This window comes from Chrysemys picta, chromosome 20 (assembly GCF_011386835.1).
Source record: "Chrysemys picta bellii isolate R12L10 chromosome 20, ASM1138683v2, whole genome shotgun sequence".
Taxonomy (NCBI): domain Eukaryota; kingdom Metazoa; phylum Chordata; order Testudines; family Emydidae; genus Chrysemys; species Chrysemys picta.
In genome coordinates this window covers 24,721,490-24,737,223 of record NC_088810.1, presented here as the reverse complement: position 1 = coordinate 24,737,223, position 15,734 = coordinate 24,721,490, and the positions used below count along the sequence as shown (strand labels likewise).

The 15,734-nt window shown below is 60.1% G+C and overlaps 2 protein-coding genes across 2 annotated transcripts; both read right to left on the bottom strand.

Moving 5' to 3' along the window:
* Window positions 1–892: 892 nt before the first annotated feature.
* On the bottom strand, window positions 893–9,670 carry FLAD1 (flavin adenine dinucleotide synthetase 1). The gene is given in 9 exon segments (XM_005280635.4): window positions 893–1,242; window positions 1,603–1,676; window positions 2,580–2,769; window positions 3,850–3,948; window positions 6,026–6,173; window positions 7,352–7,592; window positions 7,594–8,112; window positions 8,748–8,972; window positions 9,552–9,670. Coding segments are annotated over 8 exon segments (1,566 nt in total). The 5' UTR covers window positions 8,907–8,972; window positions 9,552–9,670; the 3' UTR covers window positions 893–1,106.
* A 3,493-nt stretch (window positions 9,671–13,163) lies between these two features.
* Window positions 13,164–15,690, bottom strand: CKS1B (CDC28 protein kinase regulatory subunit 1B). Its single transcript, XM_005280636.4, has 3 exons — window positions 15,524–15,690; window positions 14,932–15,059; window positions 13,164–13,784 (listed from the first exon to the last, which is right to left on the bottom strand). The coding sequence occupies exons 1-3, from the start codon at window positions 15,580–15,582 to the stop codon at window positions 13,732–13,734; spliced, it is 240 nt and encodes a 79-aa protein (XP_005280693.1). The 5' UTR covers window positions 15,583–15,690; the 3' UTR covers window positions 13,164–13,731.
* Window positions 15,691–15,734: the final 44 nt, after the last annotated feature.

Genomic DNA, 15,734 nt, shown 5'->3' with positions numbered 1-15,734 from the left:
CCAAGCAGCAAGGGGTCAGGCGATCCCAGAGTGCAGCCAGTGGGTCCAGCCCTGCGGAGGAGCTGGGAGGACAAGCACCCGGCAGCACGGCACACGAGGGGGCGGGGGGCTAGTCCAGCAGTTCCTTGATGCACCAGCAGCATAGCAGGAGGTAGGCGCACTCCCGCAGGACGTCCAACAGCCAGAAGCTGCGATTCAGCCCCACAGGACCCTTGGGGAGGGGCCCCGGCAGCACCATGCCCCGAACCGCCCGTCGCAGGGGGTACGGGGCCAGCTGCGCCAGGGGGTAGCGGGTCAGGGACCGGGGCTGCCAGGCCAGGCGTCTGCCCAGGAGATGCATCATGTGGGGATGAGCCGGGTCTGGGCCCTGCCGCGGGCAGGGGAGAGCCGCGTGACAGAAGCTGGAAGCAGCTGGATTCTTTGCAGCTCAAAGGGCTGCATGAATAGGGCCCCGGGCAGGGTGGGGGAGGGGCTGCTGCCTGCGCCAGGCCTGGTCTGCTCGCTCCTGCCCTCGGGGGGCCTGGCCTGGCCTCCAACCAGACTGAACCTGCTGGAAAAGGGGCGCAGCCTCCCTAGGACCACCCCCCCCTCGGACAGGGCATGGGGCCCCAGCCAGGTGGCACCAGTGGGAGCCTGGCCCTGGCGCTCACCCAGGGAGAGTGCGGATGAGGAGATGTGGTGCCAGGAGCGGAGGCTGCCAGAGACCAGGCAGCACTGGCCGGGGGCACCCTGCCAATGGGCCCAGGGAGGGGTCACATTCCCTGCACATCCCATCTCCCAGAGTCCTCCGCCCTCCTCAGGCCGGACTGCCATGTACCCACCGACCCACACCGTGGGGGCCCCGCTCTGAGCCCACCGGGAGCCGGTGCTGGCAGGAGACACAGGCAGGAGGCTGAGTACAGTGGGTTTATTCATAGGGCCCCCAGGCCCTCCCTCCGCATGCCCCAGTCAGCAGTGCCCAGTGGGCGGGGGGCACACGGCTGCTCCAGGTGTCTGGGAGGCAGGGCCCCAGGCCGCGGGTGGGTGTCCCAGGGGAGCAGCCCGCGCTCAGCCCAGTTCACCGCCGAGCGGGGGGTTCTTGTGGCCAGGGCCCGCCTGGCAGGGCCTCACTGGCGCGAGGTGCGCTCCTCGTCTTCGTTCTCCAGCAGGTAGGCCGGCCGGTAGCTCTCCTGGCCCAGCGTGTTGGTGGAGCGCAGCGCCGGGTTCTTCTGCGTATTGCTCATGCTCCCCAAGGAGGTGTAGCTGCAACAGGGGGAGGGGGGCTGTGAGCAGGGCGGGGGCACAAGGGGTCCTAGACGCCAGGCGTTGCCCAGCGCCTCCTTCTGTGCTAGAAAGCCCCTGCACAATCCTGGATGGGGGCGAGTCTGGCCAGGCATCTGACCTCATGCACCGCGCTGCCCCCTCCTCAGCTCCCCTCCCACACTGCCCAGCCCTCACTCCGCCCCTCCAGATCCTGGGCAACACCCGACTGACACGGACCCCTAGCTGCCCACCCCCCGGGCCATGGAGCCCAGCCCAGCCGGTCCTTCTGGACGAGGGCTCGGGGAGCAGTGACAGGGTTGGGGGAGGGGAGGCATAGCGCCCCCCGAGCCGGGCTCTTACCCCTTGTCATACAGGATGCAGTACGGGACGAAGAGCCTGCGCAGGAACTGCCAGATGTCCCGGTACGTCCAGTCCTGGAGGCAGAACAGAGGTCACTGCAGCAGCCGTGCGGAGCCCTTGGCGCTTGGCTCCCCCTCCCCTCGTTTGAGGCCAGCTGGCTGTGAGCCCAATGGGCACGGGGGGGGGGGAGGGCTGTGTGGGGCTCAGCCAGTCCTTGCTCCAAGCCACTGGCATCCCTTCCTCAAAGGCACTGGGACTGTCACTGTCCCCCCAAGGCCTTCCCTCTCGGCACACCGACCATCCCCTCAGCATGGCCAGCTGGGGTGGGTGGGGAGCCACGGGGCCCAGACTTGGCACACAGGAGGGCAGGGAGCCACAGGGCCTGGACCCGGACACCTGGCGGGACAGGGAGCCACAGAGCCCGGACCCAGGCACACAGCAGGACAGGGAGCCACGGGATGCGGACGTGGGCACAAGGCAGGACAGGGAGCCACAGAGCCCGGACCCAGGCACACAGCAGGACAGGGAGCCACAGGATGCGGATGTGGGCACAAGGCAGGACAGGGAACCACGGGGCGCGGACACAGGCACACAGTAGCTTTAACTCCTAGCCCAGGTTTTTTGGGGCTTGTCTGAAAGATCTGTCCGGAGAACTAGCTTGGGACTGGATCGCTGCTGGGAAGGGCCTGAGACAACCCACAGGGGTTAGAGTCTGAGGGGGGGTGGAGGCAGTGCTGCCCAGGGGAGGCGGGAGGGATGCCATGGGGAGGGGAGAGGTGGGGTAGGAGGAAGTGCCGGACAGGAGAGGCGGGACTAAGGTCTCATCCCTTAGACCAGATTCCCAGCCCCCTGCTATAACCCACTAGAGCTAACTGCCCTCCCAGAGCTGGATAGAACCCAGGAGTCCTGGCTCCCTGCCCTGTATTCAAACCACACTTCTCTGCCCCATTAGTCGCAGCCCTAGCGCCATGACGCACCAGCAGGGGGTTCACCCGCATGTACTCGGGCCAGCCGGGGTCGGTCATACACATGGGCGTCAGAGTGCGGGAGTAGGGGTCAGTCCTCCTCGTCCCCATCAGCACGGCCTGCAGCTGGGGGTGCTGGGCCTTCAGGTCTGCCAGTGCCTGCTGGATGCGGCCCTGCACTGCGCAGAGGTGGAGGTCGTACCTGGCACGCAGAAAGAGCCGCAGGGGACACAACATTGAAGGGTGGGGAAGCCCCATGGGGATGTCAAGGCCCCCACCCCAATGAACTGGTTGGTTCATAAGAATGTATGAACGGCCAGACTGGGTCTGAGCAATGGGCCCTCTAGCCCAGTGTTCTGTCTCTCGACAGTGGCCCGTGCCTGATGCTTCGCTGGGAATGAACAGAACAGGGCAAGTAGCCAGTGATCCAGCCCGTCTCCAGTCCCAGCTCTTGGCACTCAGAGGTTTAGGGACACCCAGGGCACGGGGGATTCCCAACACTGCACACTGAGTGGGTGTTTTCAGAGCACTACCCACAATGACTCCAAGATCTCTCTTGAGTTTACACCCCATCATTGCGTATGCAGAGTTGGGATGATGTTTTCCAATGTGCATCACTTTGCATTTGTCAACATGGAATTTCATCTGCCATTTTGTTACTATGTCACCCAGGTGTGAGATCCCTTTGTAACTTGTTTGACTTAACGATCTCCAGTAATTTAGTATCGTCTGCAAACTTGGCTACCTCACCGTTTACCCCCTTTTTCCAGATCATTTATGAGTATGTTGACCAACTCTGGTCCCAGTACAGATCCTTGGAGGACCCTGCTATTTACCTCTGTCCACTGTGAAAACTGACCATTTATTCTTAACCTTTATTTCCTATCTTTTAACCAGTTACTGATCAGACCTTTTTTATCTCATGACTGTGTGTTTTGCTTAAGAGCCTTTGGCGAGGACCTCGTCAAAGGCTTTCTGAAAGTCCAAGTTCATTATATCAACTAGATCACCCTTGTCCATACGGTTGTTGACCCCTCAAAGAATTCGAATAGTGCTGAGGCGTGATTCCCCTTCACAAAAGCCGTGTTGACTCTTCCCCAACCTGTCCCATTCAGCTCTGGGTCTGATCATTCTGCTCTCTACTGTTGTTTCAACCAACTTGCCTGGTACTGAAGTTAGGCTCACCAGCCTGCAAGTGCCAGGGGCCTCTGAAGCCCAGCCTGCCTGGGCGGTTCCATTGCAGGGAGGTGGGGAGCTACCTGGAAATACAGCCCCATCTTACCTCTGGGTGGTGGCCTGAATGAACTGCTCCATCTCGGGGAAGGGGGACACGATGCGAATGTAGAGCACCTGCAACTTCTCCTCCCGCTGTGGGAATCGCCTGGAGAGAGAGACATCCATCACCATGACTCACCGTCCCCAGCCGCCTGGCCTGGCCTACACAGGGCCACGCAGCGAGTCAGTGACAGAGCTGGGACAGAACCCAGGAGTCCGGGGAATTATACACCAGTCAGACCAACTTCAGACCCTGGAACGTGCTATTAAACTATCAACTTGAGAGCACCCAGAGGAGACCAGGGCGATAAGGAACAGCCAGCATGGATCTGTCACGAACAGGTCATGCCAAGCCAGCCCAGTTTCCCGCTCTGATAGGGATGGGGGAAGCAGGTCATGTGAGAGATCTTGAGTTTAGTGAGGCTTTTGACACAGACCCACATGACACTCTCACAAGCAGGGTCTAGACGAAAGGACTATAAGGTGGTGTACAACAGGCTCAAAGGCCGTCTTCAGACAGTAGTGAGCAGTGACTCACTGTCAGAGTAGGAGGGCGGATCTAGTGGGATCCTGCAGGGGTCGGGCCTGGCTCTGGTACCGCTCAGTGTGTTCATTGCTGGCTGGGATAATGGAGCGGAGCGCATGCTTATAAAAGATGTGGAGGACACCAAGCTGGGAGGGGTTGCAAGCATGTGGGAGGACGGGATGAGAATTCACAATGAGCTTGACAACATTGGAGAATGAATCTGAAATCAACACAATGAAATTCAGAAAAGACGAGTGCAAAGCACGAGAGTCAGGAAGGGAAAACCAAATGCACAGTTACAAAGGGGCACTAGCCGGGGGGAGGGGGGGGTCGCACTGCTGGATAGGGTCTGGGGCTTACAGCGGACCACAAACTCAATAGGAGGCAACAAAACGATGCGGCCGCAAAAAAAGTGCACTACGAGGGCACATTCCTGGGAGAGTTGTGTGGAAGTGTCACGCTCTGCTCGGCACTGCTGAGGCTCCAGCTGTCCTGTGTCCAGTTCTGGGTACTGCACTATGTGACGGAGTGGGGGATTTTCTTGTTTTTTCCAATGGTTTGCATGCAGAGGGGCGGGACTCAGTGCCCCTGGGTGTTGCTGGTTTACCGAGGTGAGGGGAGAGAGAGTTCATTGGGACACAGGACCGGAGAGGGAACTTGGGACCCCAGCCGATGGCCTGGAGGATGGAGACCCCGGTGACGACCTGGAGACCCAGCTCAGGAGTCGCAGCCGGTTCTGGCCAGTGGGAGGACAATGGGCTGCGGGGAGAGGACCCCGGTGACCTGACCAGCCGGTTCCAGCCAGATGGGCCAGAGGACAGAAGAGGGGAGAGGAGGCCCAGGCGACACTGTTTATGACCCTGTTTACCTGGAGAGAAGACAATGGACAGAGGGGGCTTGGGGCCGGGGGTATCAGATGCCCAGCTGGGAAGCAGGGGGGCTTGGGTCTGGAGAGGGGGAGCAGGCAGAGCCCACCTGGATGCAGGAAGACTGGGATGTGTGGGGCTGAGGGAGGCCAGGCCTTTAAGGAAGATGGGGAGAAACTGGAGGGCGCAGAGGAGAGCCACAAAACTGATCGAAGGTTTAGAAAACCGGACCTGGGAGGAAAGGCTCAAAAACGGGGCATGTTCAGTCTTGAGAAAAGACGACTGAGGGGGGACCTGAGAACAGTCTGCAGCTCTGTGGAGGCTGCTATAGAGATGGGAGTCAATTGTACACCACCTCCACCCGAGGCAGGAGAAGCAGCGATGGTCGGAATCTGCAGCAGGGCAGATTCAGGAAAATCTTTCTGACTCGAAGACAAGTTACACTCTGGAGCGGGAGGCAGCGGACTCTCCACCATGGCAGAAGTTTCAGAAAGTTGGACAAACCCCGGTCGGAGACGATCTAGCGTGACTTGGCCCTGTCTCAGCGCAGGGGGCTGGACTTGATGACTTTGTGGGGTCCCTTCCTGCCCCACATTTCTATGACGCTCCCCAGTAGCCCCCACTCACCTCCTAGAGCTTGGAATAGAATCCAGGAGTCCTGACTCCCACCCCACTGCTCTAACTCCCTAGACCCCACGTCCTTTGAGCACCATGCCCAGGCCAGCCCGCCCGCTGGGGGCTCTGACGCAGGCCGGGCCCTGCCTGAGCAAGGTGGGGGAAGCAGCGGGTACCTCTGCACGGCGGCATGGAACAGGTGCAGCAGGGCCGTGCAGTCCTTGCCCCCGTTGAAACCCACGCAGATCTGGGCCAGGCTGAACCGATCCAAGGCCTCGTCGATGGTCCGGAGCGCTGCTGCCACCTTCTGGCCCAGGGCGGAACCTGCCGCAGAGGAGAGGAGTCGGCGAGGACCCGGGTGGTGGGATCTCGAGGGGGGACTGGGCTTGGTGCAGGTCGGAGCCTCCCACCCCCCCAGGGATGTGGCAGGTGCAGCAGCCAGCAGGGTAGGTCCCAGCCTCTCAAAGCCTGGGGCTGCCCCATCTGGGAGGTTGCTGGTTACACTCCTGGCCAGGCAGCTGCGAGCGCTCCCCCTCTCTCCACAGGGCCCCGGAAGCCTGGCTTTGGGGTGGGGGGTCTGAACAAGGTTAGCAAAGCCATCCTTCAGCTCCATCCCCATCAGCCTCGGGCCTGGCCTGTGCAGCACAGCCGTGTCGGGAGGAAGAGGCCCAATCTGAAGGCCCACATGGCGCTGGCAGGTGACCCTGCCCCGCTCTGTCAGCGCTGGGGACATTTCACCAACGCAGCGCTGCTGGTACGAGCCCTCGCAGACGCATTTATACTGGCAGAACCGTGCCGGTGCGGGGACCCGGCACAATCTATGCCACCCTAAGCAGAGTTCTGCCAATGCTCCCACACCAGGAGGGCACGGCTGCTCTCGCTAGACTGGCATTGACGAGGCCTGCCTGATCCCCAAGGACATGGAGGCTCCAGAGACCTTCTCCACCCTCATTAGCAGCACATTACAGCTGTGCCTACAGGCCCCACCCATGGTGCCAGGCGCTGCATGGACACAGAGAGAGACAGTCCCTGTCCAAAGAGCTCCCAGGCTGAACGGAGCGGCTGGTTTTATCGACGGACCCAGGGAAGGGAGAGGCAGTGAGTGGCCCATGTCACACCGAGCCAGTGGCAGAGCTGGGATTTGAACCCAGATCCCAGGCCAATGCTGTGACCATACGGCCAGGCAGCTCCCTCTCCACGCCGCCCAGCTCAGTCACGACCAGCTGTGACTCCATGGTGGACTGTTGGCCTGTGCACAACGGGCTAGGGACCAGCCTGGAGCCGGACGGGTGCTCACATCCGAACCCACCAGGGCTGGCAGCCTCCACAGAGGCCCAGGTCTGACTGAACCCCCCCTTCAAACTGATCCCTGCAGGTCCGGGCTCAGGCAGGTGGGTGGGGAGCACCATGAGGGAGCCTGGTGCTTCGGTTGCCCCTATTATATGCAGCAGGACCAAGCCCCAGAGCCACACGCCCCTGTAGCTACTCCAGCCAGGCCATACCAGACTCAGCCAGGGCATACACGTCCGTGGCTGCCCGCGCCACAGGGTCTGTCACCAGGGGCACGACCAGCGCAGGGGGCAGGTTCTGCATCAGGAAGCTGTAGGCTTCCTCCAGGTGCTGCTCAGACTCCGAGTCCAGGGTCAGCCTCACGCGGTAGTAGTTGTTGACCCAGTCAGGGTAGGAGCCCAGGTGCGTGTGGCGCCCGAAGTGGGCGTTGGCCTGGTTGAGCACGGGTGCCAGGAGCGTCCTCGTCGGCGCTGACGTAGATCTCCCGGGAGTGGAAGCGGGTCTGCTCGTTGCGGAAGAGGTGGCCGAGCCCCTCCAGTGCCCGCTCCATCAGCACCGGGATGCCCGGGAAGACGTAGACATTGCGCACGCTGACAAGGGGGTATTTCATGGCATCGCCCGTCCTCTTGTCCGTGCCGTAGTTGAGCAGCGAGGACTCAGGGACGTGTGCCAGCTTCATCTCGGGGCAATGCACGTCCGTCTTGCCAAAGAACCTGTGTACCAGGGCGACCAGCTCTGGGTGGGGGCAAACCTGCTCCCCGAAGGCTTTGGCCACCGCCTCAAAGGTCACATCATCGTGGGTGGGGCCAATGCCTCCTGATGTCAGCACATAGGTGAACTTGGCTGCGAAGGAAGAGATCTCCGTGGCGATAGTATCGACGTCATCGGGGACCACGGAGATTCTGGCAACTTTCACTCCCAGCGACCGCAGCTTCCGGCACATGAAGAAGGAGTTTGTGTCCTGGGTGAGTCCCTGGAGGCAAAAATATTGTGAGATAACCCAGCCAGCAAAGGCGCGGTGCATCACCACTGGCCACATGCTGCAGAACTAGGAGATGCCTGGGGGGGGAGGGGAGCGGGCGGGCAGGGAGCCAGGACTTTTGGGTTCCATCCCTGTCTCTGGGAAGGAGTGGGGACTAGTGGTTAGAGCGGGGGGACTGGGAGCCTGGACTCCTGGGTTCCATCCCTGTTTCTGGGAGGGAGAGGAGACTAGTGGTTAATGCCCGAGACTTTTCAGACCCTCAGGGGGAAGGTGCTGTCATTGAACATTTACCAGCCTGTGCACTTCGACCTCCCCACAATGGGGATGTCCTAGCTAGGCCCCTCAATAAAACTCGACTGGGACTCTAGGGTGAGTTCCACTAGCTTACGGCTAAATGGGGACCCCTCCATCCTGATGAGTAGGCCCGCGTCGATCCGCAGCGTGAGGAGCTACCAAGGTGAGCACGGGTGATGCAATCTGGCCAAGCGTGGGGGAAGATAAAGTTCACGGCCAGCCTGAGAAATTGTTGTCCCAGTCTCTGTCAATCTGGAGCCTGATCCCAAACACGGATATGGCGCAGCGGACAGGGCAGCTGGGGAGTGCACAGTGCAGCGCCAGTATCGTACCTTCAGGATCTCATCTCCGATGATGATGATCCCGGCTGTGACGGCATCGTGGCCATTCTGCGCAGGGAGGGTGCTGCTCTGCGCAGCCATGGCTTGGAAAGGCCTGCTCTCCCGTCCCACCCGCCCAATGCTCCTACAGATCCTGAGGGCCCAGTGCATGGGCCCCTGCAGTCAGGTCCCCCCAGCTCTAGAGATGACACCCAGGCATCTCCAGGACAACAGCACCTGCAACCAAACATCAGAGTGCTCACAAGGATGCTAAGGTGGCATAAATATGAACACCCGAGAGAGCACAGAAATGGCCCAAAGGAGAGAGACTGGGTATGAGAGCCAGAAACAAAGGGTCAGACAATGAGTGGGGGCATAGCTGGGAAAAGAACCCAGGAGTCCTGGTTCTCAGCCCCCAACCACTAAACCCTACTATCCTCCAAAAGCCAAGGAGAGAACCCAGGAGTCCTGGCTCCCAGCCCCCCTGCTCTAACCACCAGCCCCCACTCCCCTCCTCGAGCCAGGGAGAGAACCCAGGAGTCCTGGCTCCCCGCCCCCCTGCTCTAACCACCAGCCCCCACTCCCCTCCTCGAGCCAGGGAGAGAACCCAGGAGTCCTGGCTCCCAGCCCCCAGCCCCCACTCCCCTCCCAGAGCCAGGGAGAGAACCCAGGAGTCCTGGCTCCCAGCCCCCCCGTTCTAACCACCAGCCCCCACTGCCCTCCCAGAGCCAGGGAGAGAACCCAGGAGTCCTGGCCCCCAGCCCCCACTCCCATCCCAGAGCCAGGGAGAGAACCCAGGAGTCCGGCCACCCCCACCTGCTGGCAGCCCAGCGCCTCCAGTCCCGGACCCGCCTCCCCAGCCCACAGCGAGTGAAGCCCCGCCTCCGCCGGCCCTCTCTCCTTTCATTAGATAGTCGGGATGCCAGTCAGTAGACAGGGAGACTGTGAATGCGCTGATTGGCCAGTCTTGACCCGAGAGAAAGTGACGTACATCGGAGCCGGAAGACTCCTGCTCTTCTCAGGGCAGGGGCTGAACCATTGCAGCCCGTGGAGGGTTCCTCCCAGCAATGGAACGTCCTAGCAGCCGATTGGCCTGCATCTTCCCCGTGGGCGGGGCGCTGAGGTTGCTCCACGTTTCTCCGGCAGGGGGCGCTGATGCACAGGGCGTGGCCACAGTCCGAGCGTGTCCGTGGCCCCCCTCTAGTGCTGGGATCGTGGCATGCTGCAGGGATTGGGCTCGCTGCCCTCCTGCCCCACCTGAGCACCCTTCCCTGCCCCCCCCCTCCCCCAGTCCTGGATCCGGGCTCACTACCCTCCTGCCCCACCTGAGCACCCTTCCCTGCCCCCCGCCCAGGTCCTGGATCCGGGCTCGCTGCCCACCCCACGAGGCCCTACCTCAGCACCCTTCCCCCTGGTGCTGGGATCCTGGCATGCTGCAGGGATTGGGCTCACTGCCCTCCTGCCCCACCTGAGCACCCTTCCCTGCTCCCCACCCAGGTCCTGGATCCGGGCTCGCTGCCCACCCCACGAGGCCCTACCTCGGCACCCTTCCCCCCGGTGCTGGGATCCTGGCATGCTGCAGGGATTGGGCTCGCTGCCCACCTGCCCCACCTGAGCACCCGTCCCTGCCCCCCCCTCCCCCAGTCCTGGATCCGGGCTCACTACCCTCCTGCCCCACCTGAGCACCCTTCCCTGCCCCCCACCCAGGTCCTGGATCCGGGCTCGCTGCCCACCCCACGAGGCCCTACCTCAGCACCCTTCCCCCTGGTGCTGGGATCCTGGCATGCTGCAGGGATTGGGCTCGCTGCCCTCCTGCCCCACCTGAGCACCCTTCCCTGCTCCCCACCCAGGTCCTAGATCCGGGCTCGCTGCCCACCCCACGAGGCCCTACCTCGGCACCCTTCCCCCCGGTGCTGGGATCCTGGCATGCTGCAGGGATTGGGCTCGCTGCCCACCTGCCCCACCTGAGCACCCGTCCCTGCCCCCCCCTCCCCCAGTCCTGGATCCGGGCTCACTACCCTCCTGCCCCACCTGAGCACCCTTCCCTGCTCCCCACCCAGGTCCTGGATCCGGGCTCGCTGCCCACCCCACGAGGCCCTACCTCGGCACCCTTCCCCCCGGTGCTGGGATCCTGGCATGCTGCAGGGATTGGGCTCACTGCCCACCTGCCCCACGAGGCCCTACCTCAGCACCCTTCCCTGCCCCCCCGAGTCCTGGATCCGGGCTCGGTGCCCACCCCACGAGGCCCTACCTCGGCACCCTTCCCCCCGGTGCTGGGATCCTGGCATGCTGCAGGGATTGGGCTCGCTGCCCTCCTGCACCACCTGAGCACCCTTCCCTGCCCCCCACCCAGGTCCTGGATCCGGGCTCGCTGCCCACCCCACGAGGCCCTACCTCGGCACCCTTCCCTGCCCCCCACCCAGGTCCTGCATCCGGGCTCGCTGCCCACCCCACGAGGCCCTACCTCGGCACCCTTCCCCCCGGTGCTGGGATCCTGGCATGCTGCAGGGATTGGGCTCGCTGCCCACCTGCCCCACGAGGCCCTACCTCAGCACCCTTCCCTGCCCCCCCGAGTCCTGGATCCGGGCTCGGTGCCCACCCCACGAGGCCCTACCTCGGCACCCTTCCCCCCGGTGCTGGGATCCTGGCATGCTGCAGGGATTGGGCTCGCTGCCCTCCTGCCCCACCTGAGCACCCTTCCCTGCCCCCCACCCAGGTCCTGGATCCGGGCTCGCTGCCCACCCCACGAGGCCCTACCTCGGCACCCTTCCCTGCCCCCCACCCAGGTCCTGCATCCGGGCTCGCTGCCCACCCCACGAGGCCCTACCTCGGCACCCTTCCCTGCCCCCCACCCAGGTCCTGCATCCGGGCTCGCTGCCCACCCCACGAGGCCCTACCTCGGCACCCTTCCCCCCTGTGCTGGGATCCTGGCATGCTGCAGGGATTGGGCTCGCTGCCCTCCTGAACACCCTTCCCTGCCCCCCCCCCTCCCCCAGTCCTGGATCCGGGCTCGCTGCCCACCCCAAGAGGCCCTACCTCGGTACCCTTCCCTGGGCCCAGATCTGGGCTCACTGCCTGCCCACCCCACGAGGCCCTACCTCAGCATCCTTCCCTGCCCCCTCCCCAGGTCCTGGATCTGGGCTCGCTGCCCACCTGCCCCCCGAGGCCTTACCTTGGCACCCTCCCCTGGGCCCGGATCTGGGCTCGCTGCCTGCCCACCCCATGAGGCCCTATCTCGGCATCCTTCCCCCCGGTGCTGGGATCCTGGCATTGGCTCGCTGCCCAGCCCAAGGGGTGCTAGGCATGCACCCTTCCCTGCGAATTTCATGGTACTGGGATTGTGGCACAGTGCAGGAATCGGGCTTGCTACCCTTCCCTCCCTACACCATGGGGCCCTGCCTATGGACACCAGGCTGGAGCTGGCTCGGGTAGACTGTTTCAGGTATTATTAGCTGTTGGCAGTTAGCACTAGGGGCATGGTTCCTGCCCATACCACTTTACACTGAACTAGCTCCTTGCTTCACTGCTCAGTCATGACCCACTAAAAAAAGCTGCCAGTAAGGGGGCTGACTAGGGTTCAAGAAGTCAGAGGCCTGCAGCTACCCAGAGTCAAGTGCTTGACCTGTTTCTCTATGAGAAAAGCAGAGGAGCTGTACATCAATTGCAGATACAGACTCCAAAAAGGACATAGGAAATCTCCCCACTAGGAAAACCTGCTTTAGCCATCTAGTTAGACAGTGGGAGGTCTTCTAAACCAGTGGGTCTCAAACTTTTGCACTGGTGACCCCTTTTACATAGCAAGACTCTGAGTGCAACCCCCTCTTATAAATTAAAAACACTATTTTATATATTTAAACACCATTACGAATGCTGGAGGCAAAGCGGGGTTTGGGGTGGAGGCTGACAGCTCATGACCCCCCTGTAATAACCTTGTGACCCCCTAAGGGGTTCCAACCCCCAGATTGAGGACCCCTGTTCTAAACCTTGAATGCTGCAGACCTAACCATACTTAAACTCTTACTATCTATGATTATTGCCTTGTTGGACCAAAAGTTCATGTTAGGGCATCAAGGCTAATTTTGTAGACAAAGGGTGGGGGCGTGTCTTAGACATTTTTAGAGAATCCTTGGGTACTTAGTAGTGAGGTAATAAGCCTTTTAAAGAGTTAAATAGTCTCATCTCTTTTAGGAAAGATTTTCTGAGAGCAAATGAGATTAAGGCACATTACCAGAATCCTGCAAAGTTATTTCTCTCTACACATCTGTGGAGGATTAACACTTGAAACTAATGAAACAAAACAAAGGCATGTGTTAGCACCACCCACTCCCGGGGGGTTGGGGGGGGGGGGGAGCGGGGAACAATATCCAGTGTTTAGACAACAAAAGGTGGCAGAGAGGATTGTTTCAGATGAATGAGAGGAAACCCATGTATTTAAAAAAAACTTCCTCTTTATTGAAGGACTTCAACCACAGATTTTGAACAGGCTTTCTAGAACTTTAAAAATTATTCAAAAATACAGATTCAAAAATACATATCAAACAGTGTTAAAGCAGATGCCAAGCAAGTGGATACAGTGTCCACCTGGAATAAAGTCCAACATACCCCCTGGAGTATAAGGTACAAGCAGCAACTATCATGTGCCAAACAATGTTAAAATATTTATGGTTCAACTGTTGAAGTCTAGATTTTGCAGTTAAAATCTCTTTGCTCAAGTAGTGCTCAGGAGAGCATTGACACACTCAGTAGGTAAGAATCATTGGGTTCTATACAACAGGATATTTCATATGTAAAAGCCAGACTCTAGTTTTGAGTCAAGTCATTTTCTACCAGCCACTATTGTCATGATGATTGGATTTGCTTGAAGTTAAATCGCCAGGAGTTTGAATGTATTGAAACGTGTCAGATATTTAAAACAGGAGACAAAGCCCCCAAAGGTGCATGTATCTAAGAGAAGACAGAGAGGGGAGGTTCTATACACAGGTCAGACGTAACAGGTTCATTTTTCTGGCTTCTTTGGCAGTGGCCGTCGGAACAGCAGTATGTGAGGCTCTGAGAGGGGATGGAGAGCAGAGCATTAGGACAATCTGCAGGGTAAAATGCACAAGCGTTCTGTTCACTTATTCCCTAGTCTGCAATGTTTAGAAAGGGAATAAAACCACAGACCCGGAGCCCTGTAAATTGATACCGACAGTCTGATCTAATTTGCCAGAAGCCCCTTTAGCCAGGTGTCTCATTATATACTCACATTATAGATTACGTCTCCCCCATGTGCTCAAACTTGCAGACAAAGGGAATCCCAGTTGGTTGATGACAACAGGACAACATCCCCTATTGCTACAAAGATCACTTCTACAATACCCTGTCCTTCCGTGCCTCACTTGGCAAACTGAACACTCAGCTTCAGTTCTTTCCCCAGGCCAGTTGGGTGACAGCTCTACCGTAAACAGCAGCCCCACTAGCATGCAGCAGGGTTTATATCCCATTAAAGGGGGGCAGGGATTCTCCTAGGAAGGAACTGCAATAGCAGGAGTCTCTAAATTCTGATTTTGAAATGGGCACTGTCTCTTTCAGCAAAGCTCATATAAGAACATAAGAACAGCCATACCAGGTCAGACCAAAGGTCCATCTAGCCCAGTATCCTGTCTACCGACAACGGCCAATGACAGGTGCCCCAGAGGGAGTGGACCAACAGGCAATGATCAAGTGATCTCTCTCCTGCCATCCATCTCCACCCTCTGATAAACAGAGGCTAGGGACACCGTTCCTTACCCAGCCTGGCTAGTAGCCATTAATGGACTTAACCACCATGAATTTATCCAGTTCTCTTTTAAACGCTCATCACCATTAGGAACAGAAGGCTCGGCCTGCTGCAGACTTTTAGCATTGCAGGAAATTGGATGCTCCGGCTGTTGAGGCAGTAAGCCAGCTGGGGGCCAAATTCCACTCTCCTGACTTATATTTAACTCCCACTGAAGTCATTATGATTACACATGTGAACGCAGCACAAAACCTGCCCCGTATCCGGTACCCAATAGGATTTTGGCTCCCAGCCATCGCCAAGTGTGCCAAACCCTATCAAATCTAGCATCACGAAGCTTCAGTTTTCATTCTAACTAGAATGACTATAACTTTAATCGAGATCCCAGACTAGTGAAGTAGCCCATAGGCTTAGTGACGTGAATCATGGCCAACTAACCTGGTTCATGGATCATGTAATGGACCCAGCCTTGGCTCTGTTGAACTCCTAAGTTCCTCCATTCGGATTCAGACATCAGGTGTGTTTTAGGGACCAGTTTGGCGATATCTTTTGGTAACATCACGTGCCTGCAGGCAGGAGGAAGAATTCAACATGACAGGTACGTTCACCATTCACCCACCAGCCCCTCAGTGACCTGCTCCCCCCGGAGCCACACGCTCCCCCTTCCCCTAGGGTCCCAGGCCAGACGGGGCGGGGGCTCGGCATCGGTCAGCCCAGGGGTGGGCACCCTGCGCCCGGGGGGGGGGGGGGGGCGGCCTTGGAAGCGAAGCTTCTGGAAGGGGTTAGGCCCGTGTCAGGCCCGTGTTTCCTGTCCACACAGCAGGGTCAGGGCGGGGTGAGAGACTCGACGCCAGGCCCCGCCCGCGCCCCGCGCAGCTCCTGGGGGCGCCCCTGCCCGGCCACATCCCCGGGCTCGCGTCTCGCGGCAAGGCCGGGTTCGGGCCTGGCCCCCGGCCGGAGCCGCCAGACACGGGCCCGGGGGGAGCCCCGCCCCCCGCCCCGGCCGCGCGCCGGCCCCGCCCCCTCTCACCGGTACTCGAACTCCTCGTCGTCGTACTTGTCCGAGTAATAGATCTGTTTGTGCGCCATGCTCCCGCGGTCCGCCCCCTTCCCGGCGGCCTCTGCGCGCTCCCGGGCCGTCGCGACGCCTTGGTAGGTCTCGCGCTGCCCTCCGCCCGCCCGCAGCCCCCCTCCTTCCCCCACCGACCTCAACCGCCGCTTTCAAACGCCGCCGCCCCCCG